Source organism: Coenobita brevimanus, chromosome 1 (assembly GCF_032717465.1).
Source record: "Coenobita brevimanus isolate Jiangsu-jjx chromosome 1, ASM3271746v2, whole genome shotgun sequence".
NCBI lineage: Eukaryota > Metazoa > Arthropoda > Malacostraca > Decapoda > Coenobitidae > Coenobita > Coenobita brevimanus.
Window position 1 is genome coordinate 58,802,649 of NC_136954.1, and position 17,695 is coordinate 58,820,343.

Genomic DNA, 17,695 nt, shown 5'->3' on the forward strand with positions numbered 1-17,695 from the left:
TTGAGGATACAATCCTATCCATAATGCATAACCATCAAACTGACTGGTGCCTCAGACCACTAAATCAGAGATTGTAAAACTGTGAGTGATATACAAACAACTTACACATCTCTATGGTATATGTTGACATTTCAAACTGTGTAAATCATACAAACAAAACTAGGCATTCCATGTTTAGGAATGTATGTCCTTACACAGTTCTTTAGTTACTGGTATATCTGAAAAACTATGGTAAGTTCACAGACACAGCCCCTCCTATATTATCTAAACTGATATATAAAAGGAATCAGTTATACTTAATTACACCAGCACAAATCCTGTTACAACATGATGTATGCCAGTGTAGTAAATAAAATCCAACTGTTGGTGTTCCACCGTCCACTTAAGCACTGTCATCAGTCACAGTCAGGTAAGAACCTAACAATATTGTTCATTCCCATTAAATACATGCATTACATGCTGTTTAGAAAGGATTTTAGTGTTCGCTGGTGACTAGTCAGGTGTAAGTATGGTAGTGGGGGGCAACTTTGTAAAGACGCTAGACTCACAAGTAATTTTCCCATTAAGTCAAGTTATTTATAAATCGAGGAAATTCTAAGTCACAGTAGGTATTAACACTAAAATGACCGCAAATTACCTGAGCTGACTGTATATTAACTCTTAGACTTACCAATGACAACCTGGGTCGTCATGCGTTTGTCAACCTCTGACGTCAGTATGACGACTTTGCCCGTCATCCAATGTAATCTCTAAGGAAATATTTAGGGAGTCGTCATTTTTGTTGGATGACGGACTAAAGTGGGCAGAGCTAAGCCTGCCACACCTGGTGTGTGCATGCTCACTTGGTTTGCTTGGCTCAGTATGGTGTGAGGTTCCTCACATGTAGGATGTACACCTCTTGACAACTCGCCGAACACTTATGCTCCTTTTTCTCGTGTATATATGCGGCGTTATTATTTAAGAAAATACAACAAATAATGCATTACTGGAAAGGAAATTTATTCTGCTACGTATTGAAGCAAAAAATATTATTACTTCTTGAATAGTTTTTTTTTTGGCGAATATTTTTTTAAAGAGTGTAAAACTTTAGCATGTCAGCTAAATTCTGGTCACTTTTTTTGCATTTTATTTTGTATATAATGTCTTTTTGGACAATGTATGACAGAGCAAAACTCTTCATCTTCAAAATGAGACCAAAGTGGCCTTTATATGATGAATAGTAACTTTCCTATGAGAGTTAGAAGTAAAATGTCTCTACACAACTGTCCTGAAAGCTCTCAAGCGAGAGTTACACGCACAGCCAGAATTTACACTCCTCCCTTCACGGGAAAAGGTTGAATGGTCCACAGCATCTTGGGGGATGACAACTGAGAGTTGCTGTTGATGATCAACCCATCTGTATCCAACCCTCCAGTATCTAATTACATATATACAACAGGTGCTGAATTTAACGAACACCAATACAGGATAGCAGAAGCCCGAGATAGCAGAAGAATTTTTTCAGTTTTCCCTCCTCCCCCCATTTAAAGGAAAATTTCTGCAAAACTGAGAATAAGTCCATTAAGGTAATTCCGTTCTGAAGTTCTGTAAATTGAGTGCATGATCAAGCCAACTGCAGACAGCTCCCCTGGTCAGAGGTGCAGTGTTGCCACATGTCCCCACCAACCTGCCTGAATAGTGGCAACAGCAAGGAGTGGGTGACGTCACGTGGGTCATACAGTATTCACGTGATCACTCTACTGTTAGCAGTACGAGTAATTCCACGTGTGTGAGGCTTTGCCTTCGTACTGCAGCCTTATTTTTTATTATTTTATTCCCCACCCCCCCAATGAGCCAAAGTTTTTACGAACCATGCCTAAGGTTCAGGAAAAGAAGGGGAGGGTGAGGCTTTCTCTTGCCCAGAAATTGGAAATAACTGAGAACATGGAGCACAGAGTAAGCCTTGGCGCAGTGATGGGGAGTATGGGGTAAAGAAAACCCAAGTGTATGACCTATGTAAACACATGGATGAAATCAAGAAAGTGAAACTGAAACCAGAGGTGGCTGCTAGTGTTAGTGAAAAATCTAAAATGTTGGAAAGGCAGTTTCTGGTAAAACTGAAGTTTGAAAAATAAGCCGAAGCAGTGTTGCTACAGCTGGTACAAACAGGATAGTAACCAGGGCTTGCCTGTGCGTGGGCCTGAGATACAGAGTGATGCACTGAGGTTTGCTGTGAAACTCAGAATCGAGGACTTTGTGCCTAATGGTGGGTGGATAACACAATTCAGTAGGCGACATGACATTACACACAGAAAAATTGTGGGTGAGAAGTGCACTGCTGACTTTGAAAGTGCTCGGCCTTTCATTGAGGAACTAAATAAGATTAAAAGGGAGACAGGCCTTCAGGGCAGGCAAATTTATAATGCTGATGAAACTGGGCATTTCGGGAAAGCCTTGCCTAATACCACATGTGCCAAGAAAGGCCAGTCCTGTGTTCCAGGCACTGTCCTCTTGTGCAAATGCCGATGCTTCACACAGACTGAGGCCAATGGTGGTGGGCAATGCAAAGAAACAACATGCAATGAGACCCATCATGAAGTTTGCCTGTGGATTATGACAGCATACCAAGGTTGGGTCCACAGGCAAGATAACCAGGTCTTGGCTTTTTTACTGCTTTGTGCCCTCATTCAAGGGGTACGGTACCAGATGAGGAAGCACAATGTGTGCCCAGATGAGGTTAAGTCTCTGTTGCTCCTGTACCAGGCCCCAGCTCATCCCTCAGAGGAAGTGCTGACCAACCATGATGCGAAAATCAAGGCCATGTTCCTTCCTGCCAACACAGCTTCCATCCTGCAGTCCATGGACCAGGGGATTATCAACACTTTCAAGTGGCATTACAGGAAGCTGATGCTGGACAACATTCTGGTGGCAGAGATAGAACCAGAGGAAGGACAGGACACCAGAGGGCAGTGCAGTTTGAGGCATGGAAGAAATATAACATGTATGACACTGTCCTGAACATCAGGAAGGCATGGGACCTTGTGGCCACCAGGACACTTATTCTTGTGTGGAATGCAATATTCAGCCAGAGGGAGCACAGGCAGCAGCAACAGGAGGAGGCAGCAGATTTTCTGGGCTTCACTGCAGAGGAGTGCAGGGAGGCCTTTCACCAAGCAGGCAAGGCTAAAGTGCACATGGAGGACATCAATGAATGGATGGATATGGATGCTGGTGATCCTGGCTGCCACATCCAGTCCGAAGAGGAAACTGTGGTGGAAGTGATTGCAGAGGAGGTACCGGCTGAGAAGGAAGTGAAGGAGTTTACTAGCAAAGTCAGACTATCTCAAGCCAGCGATAGTGTTGACACACTTGTGGACTTCCTCATAGACAGCAATGTTGAGGATCTCGAAGTGCTTTACCCTCACCTGAGGGAAATGAAAACCAGAAGTAGGAAGAACCAGAGGGAGATGTATGCCCATAGCAGACTAAGATTGATGACTTCTCCAAGCCACCACTACCACATAAACCTAAGGAAAGGAAGGACAGTTGGACATCAGACATTTCCTTCCTATCCACCTCTAGCCTCCCCTCAATTGAATCTTATGTGTCTCTGCCCTCAACCTCTGACCAAGGGACACCTACACCATCACCAACACTATCCCTGATGATCCCCAGTCCCTCCAACACCCCAGCACCATCACCTTTAGTGCTGATGGAGGGTGACTCTGACAGTAATTAAACCACCTCCAGGCCTGACATTGGTTTGGTGGGGCCAGTATGGCTACCTGTGTCAGGCATATTTCTGCAACAAGTGCAGAACCCCTACTTTTGGAGGTAAGCCTTACTGTACAGTATATTACTATCCCTATTTACTATACTACAGTACTGCATAAGAATACAGTAGAACCTCACTATAATGGACCCCAATGTAAGAGATACAGTATCAGATTTAGCAGATGCCATGAAGCCCACCAAACTTCTGTTGGCCATATCAAACATTCATTCATTCATTCATTGCCAGAAGCCATGTATCCCAAACGGGGTGGCCAACGGCTTAGAGTTAATTGTTTTACAGGGAGGGGCACTAATCCTCCACCAACCCCACTTGACACGTAGGGATGATCAGGGTAGGTTAGATCCCGGGCCTCACCAGTCACACCCAGGTATTTAACTGTATTGGCTGCAGTGGTTTCAAACAATATCCATTAAAAGGGGCACAACGGGTTGCAACACATGTGTTTTGTATCCTTTTTACTCCAACCTGGCCTGAAATTGTCCTCTCCCCATCAAGTTACTGAGCTGTAATAACAGACTATTGTAATACTGTACTAACCATGAAGAAGTGCCATGACAAGGATGTAAAGTAGCTGCAAAAGGGCAAAATCATGGGTAAAGTTAGAGTAAAATGAGTATAGTTTACATTTCTAGTACTAGAATATGCTGCTGTACTAATTTATTGTCAAACATGTTTGGTACTTGAAATCCCACCTCAGGGGGAACCCTCGAATATGACAGACTACCGGCTCTCCTCTAATTAGTTCATTATAGTGACGGTCTACTGCACATAGGAAAAAAATGGTTTCTTCTTTACATGCCAGTCAGCATATAGGGTATTGGTGAAGCTCAATTGGTAGTGTCTTGAAAATATTCAATGCTGTCACATCTGATCACCATATTCCCATACCACTGCCAGCTAAACCGTGGAACAGGTAAGATGCACATATAAGCACCCTGACCTCCCATCGTCCCCACTTAGGTAACAACCATTCTTTACTCTGCTACTGCCCCTCATATCACTTATCATGGTTGGGAGTACCACCACAAGATATGAAAAAGCCTAACATGGGATCCAAGGAGCACAAAAGTGAAAATTAACGAGATCTGAGATCTGCCACTGAGTGGCATGCTCAAAGGCAACCGTTACGCGCATCCTAGCAGCTGGTCGAGATTTCCCTGCCAACATGGTTCCCTCTAAAACCTCGCAAAGGACAGCTGAGAAAGACCAACCTGAACTCTGCTGCATTGCTATGATCTATTTGGCTGAAGAATCCATTCATCTCATCCACAGAAACAGAAAGAATGTACCCTACAATGCTTGAGAACGTCACTTTGTACCATTTGTGAATATCAATGCCACATTTATCTCTCATGCTGATAGGTTGCTTAGGAAATGCTATTGACCGCTTAAGTGAAACAAAAGACTGAATTTTGCGAAGATATATCGTCACCAAACCTCTTGAGCAATGAATGAACAAGTGTTTCTCTGACGAAAGCAAGTTTAAGTGCATTCGTGTGTGTGCTGACTGCATACAGAGGCCATCGAGTAGCAACAGGCACAACCTACAATACACTGCAAAGATCAAATCATACTACATCATTGATACCTAGCAGCATTTTAAGAAATGCTACCATGTGTGCTGCAATTTATCTGGTGGTGATAAGGGACCATATGCACCCATTTTGAGATCCACACAGGGAATGGAGATTTTTATCCAACATCGGGCCCCCTATCAGCTCCTTCAGGATGATGTCAGGGACAGCTGAGCCACATTGGAGCCTAACACCTTGCATAATTTGCCAAAGGCATGCCTTCTCGGAGGTGGAAAGATGTCAAGTGCAAAGGAGATGCTACCTGCCACTGAAGTGAATACGGTAAATACGATTTAAAAAATTAATACTTTGCATTTTCAGGTCCCCTATTATATACTGTATGTGCTTCTTATCTCCAGTTTTGATTGATACTGGGGTAGACTTTTCAAACTGAAGAGGTTAGATGTAGCTTTCACTAAGCTCTTCAGAGTAAGACATCTCCTCTATGGTAAACAGAATATTGTAGCCATTGAAGAATAAATAAATAAATATATATATATATATATATATATATATATATATATATATATATATATATATTGTATATATATATATATATATATATGTGTGTGTGTGTGGTTAAAATCCGTGTGCAGCTAACCTGAGAGTTGCTCTGGTAAGACCTGTTAAGGCTTTCTGACAGGGCCTGGTGCTCTTTCTGCCTCAACTGCTGTCTTTCTTCTTCCTCCTGCTGGGCAGTCTGGCATGATTCCTCTATTAGGTGGAGCATCTGACGCTTCTCATCAAGGTTCATACCTTCTTCATACAACCCAGCATCTGTAAACCAAATCAGTCTTATTCACAACCTGTATTGACAACTAAAGACACTGGTGATAACTGAGCAGTAGCTAACATTACGCATAAATATGCAAACTGGCATCAAGATGCATGAACGATTATGCAAGAGAATCAAAAGCAGTGACTGATTATTTGATAAATGTTTACCTGTGACAGGTGGTGGCAACCATCATCCTCTCACTTGATGTAATGCTGCCTACTTCTTCCTTGTATCTTTTTCATTCTTCTTTATCATGTCTGCCATTCTCTCCCTATTTCTCTCATTTTCCTGTCATTTTTTTTTTTTTAACACTTCTATCCTTTTTAGGCAGCTTTACATTCAGTGACGAGCCTAATGGTTTCCTGTAAGCCAGGAAATCATTTACAATGCTGGGTGGTAACAATATAATCAACCCATACGTGTTCCCTATGTGTCAACAGGTGGGTTGATGAGAGTGTTAGTGCCCCACCTTGTAAAACGACAAACTCAGAGTCAAACGGTCACCTCTTATGGGATTATGGCGTTTGCCAGTAGATAGATAGAGATTACCTGTTATATTAGGTACTGCAGTATTACTGGAAGTAGGATATTTATTTTTCTTTACATTCAGTATACGGTGCTACCTTCTCTTTATATCTACTTACAGAATGGACTTAAACAGAAGGAGATCTCTGCCATAATTCCATGACTTTAATACTGACACCTCACTCTAATGGACCAGTTTATACCCAACTTTGTCACTGAAAGGTTCGCTGCATGTTTTTTTTCCTAATCATCATCATCTAATCCAGTGTTGCCCCATGAGAAGCGTAGGAGCCCGGGGCTAGACAAATTAGTCCTGACATTTAGGATGAGAGTGACCAGCCATTATCATCCCTGAGTGGCATTATATGAGCAATAAACCCCAACCACCCCTTGGATATAAACCTTCACCGGCTCAATCCGACTGGAGCGCCCTAATTACCCTCTAAACCACCAGGTGCCATAATTTGGTTACACAGTTACCACCCAGCATAGTTCATAGTTTCCTGGTGCACAGGAAACCATTTGGCCTGTCACTCAGTCTAGAGTCACTCGAAGGCAGAAGGAAGAGGAAAGAATGAAGGAAAGAAAGACAAAAGAGGAAGGACGGAAAGAAGGTACACTGGGTCACAAAAGTATCAGTGCACAACATGTGTGAAACATTTGGGACCACAGAACGAAGGTCACTGAAATATTAGTATCCGACCTACCACACGGTAGCCATGATGTCGGGAGGTGTTGTATATCGCGAACCAGCAATATCCTCTTGCAAACATATAGCAAATGTAATGTTTATATGGACAGACACTGATGATACACAATGAGACGTTGGTAATGTCAGCAGTTATTCTAACCTTTTCGGTAGGCATCGTACCCCATGCACCGATACTTTTGTGATCCAGTGTATACCAAAAAATAAAAGTAAAATTTTTCCCAGAGTGGTAATATCTTCTATCATCATATATTTTTCCTAAAGTGGTGCTAACTTTTATTACATTTTTCTTAAAGTGATACTATCTTCAATACAGTATTACATTCCCTAAAGTGGTAATATCTTCTATTGTACTCATGCCCATCCTCTACATTGACCATTTCTCCTGACTGAGCTTCCCTTGCTCAATAAACATGTCTGACATAATCCAGGATAAAATTCTTAACCGTGCCTCACCAAATGAAAGGGGTAACCACAAACAAGTACAATATTTGGTCACGCAGTAATACAGTATATAGAAAAAATGAATAAATAACTATCTATCTATAGCCCGACGCCCTAATCCCGCAAGGGGTGGCCGCAGACAAAACGCCTCCAAGTCGCTCTGTCACCCACCATTTGACTACCCCCCCCCAACTCACACCCTCTTCCCTCATATACCTCTCAACTCCATCCCTCCACCTCATCCTCGGTCTACCCCTCCCTCTCCCTCCCTCCACCTCACCTACATGCACCCTCTTAGTCAGTCTTTCATTCTTCATTCTCTCCACATGTCCAAACCACCTCAGTGTATTTCTCCTAATCTTCTCAACCACATCCACATCCACATCCACCCCACAACGTTCCTTCACTTCTTCATTCGTCAACCTGTCCCTCCATGTCACTCCACACATTCCTCTCAAGTAAACAATTTCCACTGCTCTCACTCTTGACTTGTTCCCCTCTTGCAAGGTCCACGCCTCGTTTCCATACGTCAGGGTAGGGATCACAATACTATCATGCAGTGACAATAAAAATATATTAGTGTTTATTTATATTGTATTTCTGTACATGCATCAACCCACATTATTATACTATGTGGGTGTGGTCTGTAGCCAAGAATAATGTTATGCAGCATGTGTTAATGGCTCTATAATTTTTTACATGAAACAGGTTGCAGAAAACTGGGGAAATAACAATATAACTTTGTGCAAGAAAACTCTCAAGACTAAAACAATTCCAAATTGCTTCATATTTTTCACATCTGTACAGAGCAGGTAGCCTACCCTTTTTACCCTCAAAAGGCTACTGTGTTACAAAAAACATCTGTCTATAAAATGCAATGTCATCCTATACAGTATTTACAATGCCTGTGAAAGCAACAGAGTACAGTACAATGTTTTATGTAGTAATAAATTGAAACAAATAAGAAGTAATGGTAATTCTTTACCAAATGGGCACAGAGATTCCACCTATAAAATAACATTTTCAAATGGGCACGGTGATTCCACCTACATAATATTACCAAAAGGGCGTAGTAATTCACCTATATAATAACAAAACTCTCAATCTCAAGGTAAGTAATTTTGGTACATAAGTAAGGTGACCATATTTACTGAAGATAAAAGCAGGACATTGCCATGTGTATGGGAGCGTACGTGTGTGTGTGTGTGTGTGTGTGTGTGTGTGTGTGTGTGTATAGCTCACTCTCATCTTAAATGTCAGGACCGAATTGCCTAGTCCCGGGCTTCTACGCTCCTCATGGGGCAACGTAGAATTGGATGATGAATGGATGGATATATATATATATGGATAGATAGATATTTTTTTTATGTGAGGACGAAGGAACCAAAGGCTGCGAGCCCTCAATTATTGTACCTTCCAAGAGAAAAACAAAATACAAGAGAGAGCCAAATTCAAGATCCGATCATTTCAAAATGCCTGGACACACTGCATTTGAAAGACTGGAGATCACAGGAAGCAGGAAATACTGACAGAGGGAGACAGTTCCAGAGTTGACCTGTTGCATAAATGAAGGACTGGGAATAATGGTTAACTTGTGCATTAGAGAGTTGGACAGAAAAGGGATGAGAGTTTACTGCTAGACAGGTGCTACACACCCGTCGTAGAGGTGGAGGAATGCATGCAGACAGTTCAGAGGAGCAGTGACCATTGAAGTACCGATAGAAAAGTGATAAAGATGCAACACTGCGGCGAAGGAACAGAGGTTAAAGGGAGTCAGTAAGAGGAGGAGAGTTAATGAGACAAAAAGCCTTTGACTCCATCCTATTGAGAAGAGCTGTATGTGGGGAGTCTCCCCACACATAAGAGTTGTACTCCACACAAGGTGGATAAAGCCCCTGTATAGAGTTAACAATTGTGCAGGGGTAAAGAAAGAACAGAGATGGCTTAGCACACCTAATCTCTTGGAAGCAGATTTTACAAGAGATGTAATATGATCTTACCAAGATAAGTCCTGAGTAAATGAAACCCCAAGCATGTTCAAGAATGATGCAGGATTAAGCTGAATATTATTAAACATTAGTGGGTATACCTGTGGAAGATTTTGTCGGGTTGATAGGTGTAAAAACTGAGTCTTTGATGCATTAAAAATAACCAGATTATTTTTACCCATCAGAGATATGAGCCAGGTCAGACATTAGGTGTGCCATAGCCTTATCCCTTGTTTGCTGAAGTAACTGCTGAGACGGATGTTGTGGGAACCGAATGGAAAGGTGAAGGGTGGAGTCATTAGCGTATGAGTGGATAAGGTTAGACGTACAGCTTAGAAGATCACTGATGAATAAAAGGAAGAGAGTTGGTGATAGGACAGAGCCCTGAAGAACACCGCTGTAAATAGATCAAGGAGAAGAACAATGGCCATCTACAACAGCGGCTATAGAACGACCAGAAAGGAAGCTAGAAGGATAGAAACCGTAAGAGGGCATTTTGGAAATTAAAGATTTATGCTAGACTCGACCGAAAGGCCCTGAGATGTCAAGTGCATATATATATATATATATATATATACAATATACAGTAATCCCCATACTTTCCGGATGCCCACTTTCTGGACACCTCACTTACTGGACATTGTGGGCCTGGACCTGCGGAACCAAAATATGGCCAAAAAAAGAAAAAAATCCCCCCCAAATCCTAATTTTTTCCCACCCGTAATTTGAAATTGGCGCGCAGCACCAAACAGCTGTTACATCACGGACCCTTCACCCCTTCCTTCCTCCCCTTTCCCCCCTACCCTGTCAGGGTTGCTATTTGGTATTTTTCATTACCAATTGTGGGCCATTTTGGTAATGAAAAATTCGTCTGATAATGAATCAGGATAATGCATTACCAAACGGATTTTTCACATGTATAAGGATGCACAGGATGGAGATAGTGGATTGTTTGCTCTCTCTGATTAATTTGCTAGCCAACATAGTGTGAAAATAATCAACATGCTGTTAATTATAAGAAGAGTGATTACATGTATTTCCACTTGTATATATAATTATTGAAGAATAAACGCTAGCTTTACGAATTTGGTAATGAAAATTGGGGAGTTTGGTAATATGGCTGTTGCGATCTGGCAACTCTGTTTCCCCATCACCAACACTCGTCTCCGATAGTTACTGCCTAACTACGATCGCCAGTAGATGCTTATTGCAATGGAAGCAACACTGGCTCATTGTTTGTGAATAAACAGTGAATAAACTGCAATACCTCACCACTAGACCACACAGGAATTTACAGTGTTGTGCAGTGTTAAGAAATTAGAATTTAGAGTGCAAAGGATTAACTGTGGAGTGCAAATTGGCCATTGAAACTGGCGGTTGAAACTGGCATGGTGCAGTTAAGAACAATGTCCAGTGTTAAACAATTATAACTCACAGTGCAAGGGAATAAGTGCAGCACAACACTGAATTACTGTACTTGCTTCAAGAGCATTTTCACTGCCAAAACCTTAGAAAAGATGGCCACAAACGTGCTGTAAGTACCCTGACTGAGGTACAGTCACTTCTAATTCCTCATTCTTTGGTTCCTTTTCATTTATTTCATGCTTTATGTCCATTATTGGTGTGAATAGGGTCTTAAATAGGTTTAAATAGGTGCTATGCATGTCCGGTAGGGAGTTATTTAGGTGGCTTTCAAAGTTAGGCTGGGTTAGGGTCCTTAAGTACCAGTCCAGGACCCAGGGGCCCACTTTCGGGACGGGACCATTTTCCAGACATGCCTTTGGCTCTGTTACATCGGATAGTAGAGGAATTACTGAATATATATATATATATATATATATATAGATAGATAGATAGATAGATAGATATAGATATAGATATATAAAACAATCCCTTTAAGACCCAGATGCCCAAGTCCCAGACACCCTAAGTCCAGGACAATATAGGCCTGGGTAAAAAAAAAAAAAAAAAAAAAAAAAAAAAAAAAAAATCATCCCTACTCTAAATTTGCCGAACGGTGATGAACAGCTGTGTTTTGGGGCACAGTTCCGGCGACATCCACTAGAGCGCCCCTGCTTCCTCCCCACTTCCCGCCTACCTATTGCCATGACTGCCCACATGCTCTCTTTTGTGGTGGACAGTGAATAAACAGCAATACCTTGCCACTAGACCACATGGGAATTGATAGTGTAATGCAGTGTTAAGTAATCAGAATTCAGAGGGCAAAGGATTAAGTGCAGAGTACATTTAAGTGTTGCAACTGATGTGGGGTAAGTAAGAACAGAATATGCAGTGTTAAACAATAATAATTCACAGAACAAAAGATTAAGTGCAGCGCAACAGTGGATTACTGTATGTGTTACAAGTGCACCTTTTCCACTGTCAAAGCCATAGAGGAGACGGGTTGATCTTCGTGACTGTCACGGACGTGTCGTAAGTACCCTGTACACTGCCAAATATTTTCCATACTCACTTCTGCTTTCTCATTCTCTGGTTCCTTTTCATTTATTTTATGGTTTCTGTCCCTTATTTGTGTAAGTAGGGTCTTAAATAGGTGCTGTGCATGTCCAGTAGGGAGTTATTTGGCCTTCAAAGTAAGGTTGGGTTGAGGTCTATAAGTACCTGTCCAAGGGCATTTTTCCCAAGTCCCGGACAAAACCAAGTCTCGGACATGCCTTTGGCTCTATTACATCGGATCTTGGAGGGATTACTATACTATATATATATATATATATATATATATATATATATGTCATGGCTGACATTAAAATTTCTTCAGCTGATGTATTTTCTGCCATCACAGGCCTCAATACTTATTAGGCACATGGGCCTGATGAGTCCCTCCTGTCATTCTCAAGAATTGTGCTTCTGTGCTTACACCCTGCCTAGGCAAATTCTTTTGCTTTTGTCTATCAACTTGTACCTTTCCTTCTTGCTGGAAGTTTGCTCTCATTCAGCCAGTCCCAAAGAAGGGTGACCATTCCCAACCCTTTAACTATCGTCCAACTGCTTTAATATCCTGTATCTCAAAAGTTTTCGAGTCAATTCTTAATAGAAAAATTTTAGAGCATCTTTCCTATCATCAGTATGGGTTCCGTCAGGGATGCTCCACTGACGATCTTCTCACCTACCTTTCAGACTCCTGGTCATCCTCCTTTCAGGACTTTGGCGAAAACTTTGCCATTGCACTTGACATCTCAAAAGGCTTTCGATCGAGTCTGGCATAAATCCTTAATTTCCAAACTGCCCTCTTACGGTTTCTATCCTTCTATCTGTACCTTCATTGCCAGCTTCCTTTCTGGTCGTTCTATAGTCGCTGTTGTAGACGGCCATCGTTCTTCTCCTAGATCTATCAACAGTGGTGATCCTCAGGTCTCTCTCCTATCACCAACTCTCTACCTTTTATTCATCAATGACCTTCTTGGCTGTACATCTAACCCTATCCACTCATACGCTGATGACTCCACCCTTCACCTTTCCATTCGGTTCCTGCAACGCCCATCTCAGCAGTTACTTCAGCAAACAAGGGATGAGGCTATGGCACGCCTAATGTCTGACTTGGCTGTATCTCTGACTGGGGTAAAAATAATCTGGTTGTTTTTAATGCATCAAAGACTCAGTTTTTACACCTATCAACCCGACAAAATCTTCCACAGGTATACCCACTAATGTTCAGTAATATTCGGCTTAATCCTTGACCATGCGTGGGGTTTCATTTACTTAGGACTTATCTTGGTAAGATCATATTACATCTCTTGTAAAATCTGCTTCCAAGAGCTTAGGTGTGCTAAGCCGTCTCTGTTCTTTCTTTACCGCTGCACAATTGTTAACTCTATACAGGGGTTTTATCCACCCTGTGTGGAGTACAACTCTCATGTGTGGGGAGACTCCCCACATACAGCTCTTCTCAATACGGGGGAGTAAAAGGCTTTTCGTCTCATTAACTCTCCTCCTCTTACTGACTCCCTTCAACCTGTTTCTTCGCCGCACTGTTGCATCTTTATCTCTTTTCTATTGGTACTTTAGTGGTCACTGCTCCTCTGAACTGTCTGCATGCATTTCTCCGCCTCTACGACGGGCGCGTAGCACCTGTCTAGCAGCAAACTCTCATCCCTTTTCTGTCCAACTCTCTAATGCACAAGTTAACCGTTATTCCCAGTCCTTCATTTATGCAACAGGTCAACTCTGGAACTGTCTCCCTCAGTCTGTATTTCCTGCTTCCTGTGATCTCCAGTCTTTCAAACGCAAAGTGTCCAGGCATCTCGAAATGATCGGATCTTGAATTTGGTTCTCTCCTGTATTTTGTTTTTCTCTTGGAAGGAACAATTTTGCGGGCTCGCGGCCTTTGGTTCCTTCTTCCTGACAAAAAATATATAACGTTTATATATATATATATATATATATATATATACATACAGTAAGCCCCCGCGTTTGGCGAATTTCAACTTGGCGAAACTCACTTTTGGCGGTAGGGTGGCCACGGACCACCGAATGCGCACTTGGCGATTTGAATTCAAATTTGGCAGTCCCCTGGCGGTCCCCCCCACTTGATGTGCCACAAGAACAGCCCCAAAAGCAGCCACAAGAACAGCCGCAACCTCCCCAGCCATCCCAACCTCCCCAACCTCCCCAGCCAAGCTTCGCTGCCCTCTTTAAGCTGGATGCTGACTTTTCTGGCTTCGATGAAGTGGATGATCAAGCAAGACAAATGGTTGCTAAGGGGGTTATGGGGGAGGAGGGGGAGAGTGATGAGGAAAGTGGTGGTAGCAACTAAGCTGCCCCCACTGCCACTCCGACGTCCCCAGCCAAGCAAGCCTATCTTCACTCTATTTACGGTTAGTTACAACCTTTATATCATGTCTTATTAGCTTTATTTATTGTTTATTGGTCTGTTTTCTACATGTGTATTAATATGTGAAAGCAAAAGATTTTATTTCAGCTCGAAAGATGGTGTTTTAGGGGTCAAAAGGGGGACTTTGGCAATGACCAAAGACTGATTGAGGCACTTTATAGGCAATTTATATGGTAAAAAGAACTCGCGTTTGGCGAAATTCGCATTTGGCGGTAGTTTCGCCAGACTAATTGGATCGCCAAAAACGGGGGCTTACTGTATATATATGTAGTGAACCCCCCTAAAAAAAACTTAACAATTAAAAAATTAGGTTAGTACTGCTGTGATGCACCTCACTTTGAGGCTGCTAATCAAACACTATCATCTCAAACTAACTCTGAACATACTAAATGGTACAGTGAATAGGCCAACCAAAGTTACCAGTTAGTGAGTACAGGATTACAAATTTTATATTAACAATTCAGTATTTCAACTGGTTTGGATTATGCATAATTTTACTAATTCACCATAATTTCATAAAAGAAGGTCATGTTACATCCAACGTACCAATACCGGGTACTTTTCTAAACGCAGGCCATATAGGACACTTGCTCAAAAAGCAGGACATTTTAGTCACAATTAAAAAAGCAGGACAGCCAGTAAAAGGGCAGGAAACCTAAGAAAAGAGGGACTGTTTCTCGTAAAAGTGAGACTCTAGTCACCTTATACATAAGCAACATAGATAGTTAACTGTTCCATTGTGACTGCAAAAAGTGATTTGAAAAAAAATCTATCTATCTATCTATTGCCAGACGCCTCAATCCCGTTTGGGGTGGCCACAAACAATTCGCCTCCAAGTCACCCTGTCCCCCGCCATTTCACTGCCCTGCTCCCAACTCACACCCCCCTCTCTCATATACCTCTCCACCCCATCCCTCCATCTCATCCTCGGCCTCCCCCTCCCTCTTCCCCCCTCCACCTCACTCACATACACTCTCTTCGTCAGTCTTTCACCCTCCATCCTCTCCACATGGCCAAACCACCTCAGTGTGTTCCTCATAACGCTTCCTATCACATCCACATCCACACCACGACGCTCCTTTATATCCTCATTCGTCAGCCTATCTCTCCACGTGATTCCACAGGCTCCTCTTAAATAACTCATTTCCACTGCTCTCACTCTTGACTTGTGTCCTTCCAACAATGTCCAAGCTTCGCTTCCGTACGTTAGAGTTGGTATCACAATACTGTCATGTAGTAACTTTTTCACTTCCATGCTCACTTCCCTGTTTCTTATCACTGCTTTCAAAGAACCAGCAACCTTTCTTCCCTGCTGTACCCTTTCAAGCACTTCACCCTCCAAACCTCCATCCTTACTCATCACACTACCCAAATACTTAAACGTACTCACATTTTCCAATTCCTCATTATCCAACCTCACTGTACATTCACTAACTTCACCTCTCTCAAAGACCATCACTTTACTCTTCCCTACATTCACCTTTAGGTTCCGTTTCTTACACACTCTCTCAAACTCATCCACCAAGCCTTGCAGCTCCCCTTCGTCTTCACTCAACAACACAGTATCATCTGCAAACAACAGTACAGGGAGTTTCCAAACTCTATCCTCTCTCACCAGGGCCACTCCAACATCCACTACCCTACCTTGTACCTCTTTTATTACCCCATCCATGTACAGATTGAACAACCATGGAGACATGACACATCCCTGTTTCAAACCAACTTTCAAAGAGAAAAATTCACTTAGTTCACCATCCACACGCACTGCAGCCTTCGCACCATCGTACATACTTATTTGCAGGTATTTAAGGAAGCAGCCAGGTCGCTTGCAGCAATGTTCACTGATGATCTCTCTGACTGGCCATGCTGTTTACTAACAATCACTCTTTCAAATTTAAAAATGCATGTTAAGAACATTAAATATGGCCAACTACTGGTAGATGTCGGCGGAATATTTACGCATTTAGGGGTAGGTGGTGGCGACCATCATCCACTCACTTGATGTAGTGCTGCCTACTTCTTCCTTAGCCTTTATTTATTTGTTTATTTTTTTCTGTGGCTGCCCTCCTCTCTTCCTGTTTCTTCCATCTTTCCTGTCTCTTCTTATTGCTTTTCTTTCCTTTACAGGTAGCTTTACATTGAGTGACAAGCCAAATGGTTTCCTGTAAGCCAAGAAACCATTTACAACGCTGGGAGGTAACCATATAACCAAACCATACGTGCTCCCTACGTGTCAACAAGTGGGTTGGTGGAGGGTTAGTGCCCCTCCCCGTAAAACAAATAACTCAAAGTCAATGGCCACCCCTCACGGGATTATGGCGTCTAGCAATTGATTGATTGGTTGAAGTCCTCATTTATAGCTTTCAGAGGTAAGTTTATAAAAATCTGCAGTAGCTGTGGTGATCCAGAAATATTAACAGTTAAACTGTGAAAGACTAATTCATTAGAAATATAGAAAGGCCACGCCCGTTTGATATAAATTAATATTACCGGTATGCTTTCTTCTTAATCTACCTACGGTACCGTACACATTACAGGACCACCTAAGTTAATAACGTTCTTTTCCCGCCTGTATCACATACCAGTGTGCCTTGTGCAACCTCTCTATTCCCAAATAAATTTCAGACAGTTAAAATTATGACCATGACAGGTACGGTAAAGCAAAAACACTAAATCGCGTGGTGCAATCATATGCAATGTTCTCTGTATTACCACAAACCTCGAAGTTTTGCGTCAATTGCCTGTTCCTCAGCTCGAAGCTTATCCATTTTTGAGTCCTTCCTTCTAAACATAGCCAACAAACTGAGCAACGGCTGGCAGGAATAGATCAAATTTGAAACTTCTCATCACTCTGACGATCTTCGATGTTTTCCTTGTGCAGCTTCGGCTCCCTAATGTTTCGGAAGCAATTAAGCAAGCATATTCTATGTACTTCAATTGCTTAACCTTTAATGATAATAGCCCTAGAAACCAAATCATTAGATCATAGTAAAAGAAAGTAGTTACCGCATCTAGAATTCCATGATGACTCGCATAAACAAAATTTATGT

The 17,695-nt window shown here is 42.1% G+C and overlaps 1 protein-coding gene across 1 annotated transcript in view; it reads right to left on the reverse strand.

The window, feature by feature from the left end:
* The window catches only part of LOC145398976 (uncharacterized), a 63,992-nt gene extending 46,550 nt beyond the window's left edge, over window positions 1–17,442 (reverse strand). Inside the window, exons 1-2 of the mRNA XM_080271741.1 lie at window positions 17,365–17,442; window positions 5,951–6,126 (exon numbers count right to left, since the gene is read on the reverse strand). Of these exons, the coding sequence (XP_080127867.1) occupies window positions 5,951–6,126; window positions 17,365–17,437 (249 nt within the window). The 5' untranslated portion in view covers window positions 17,438–17,442. The remainder of the gene's footprint in view (window positions 1–5,950; window positions 6,127–17,364) is intronic.
* Window positions 17,443–17,695: the final 253 nt, after the last annotated feature.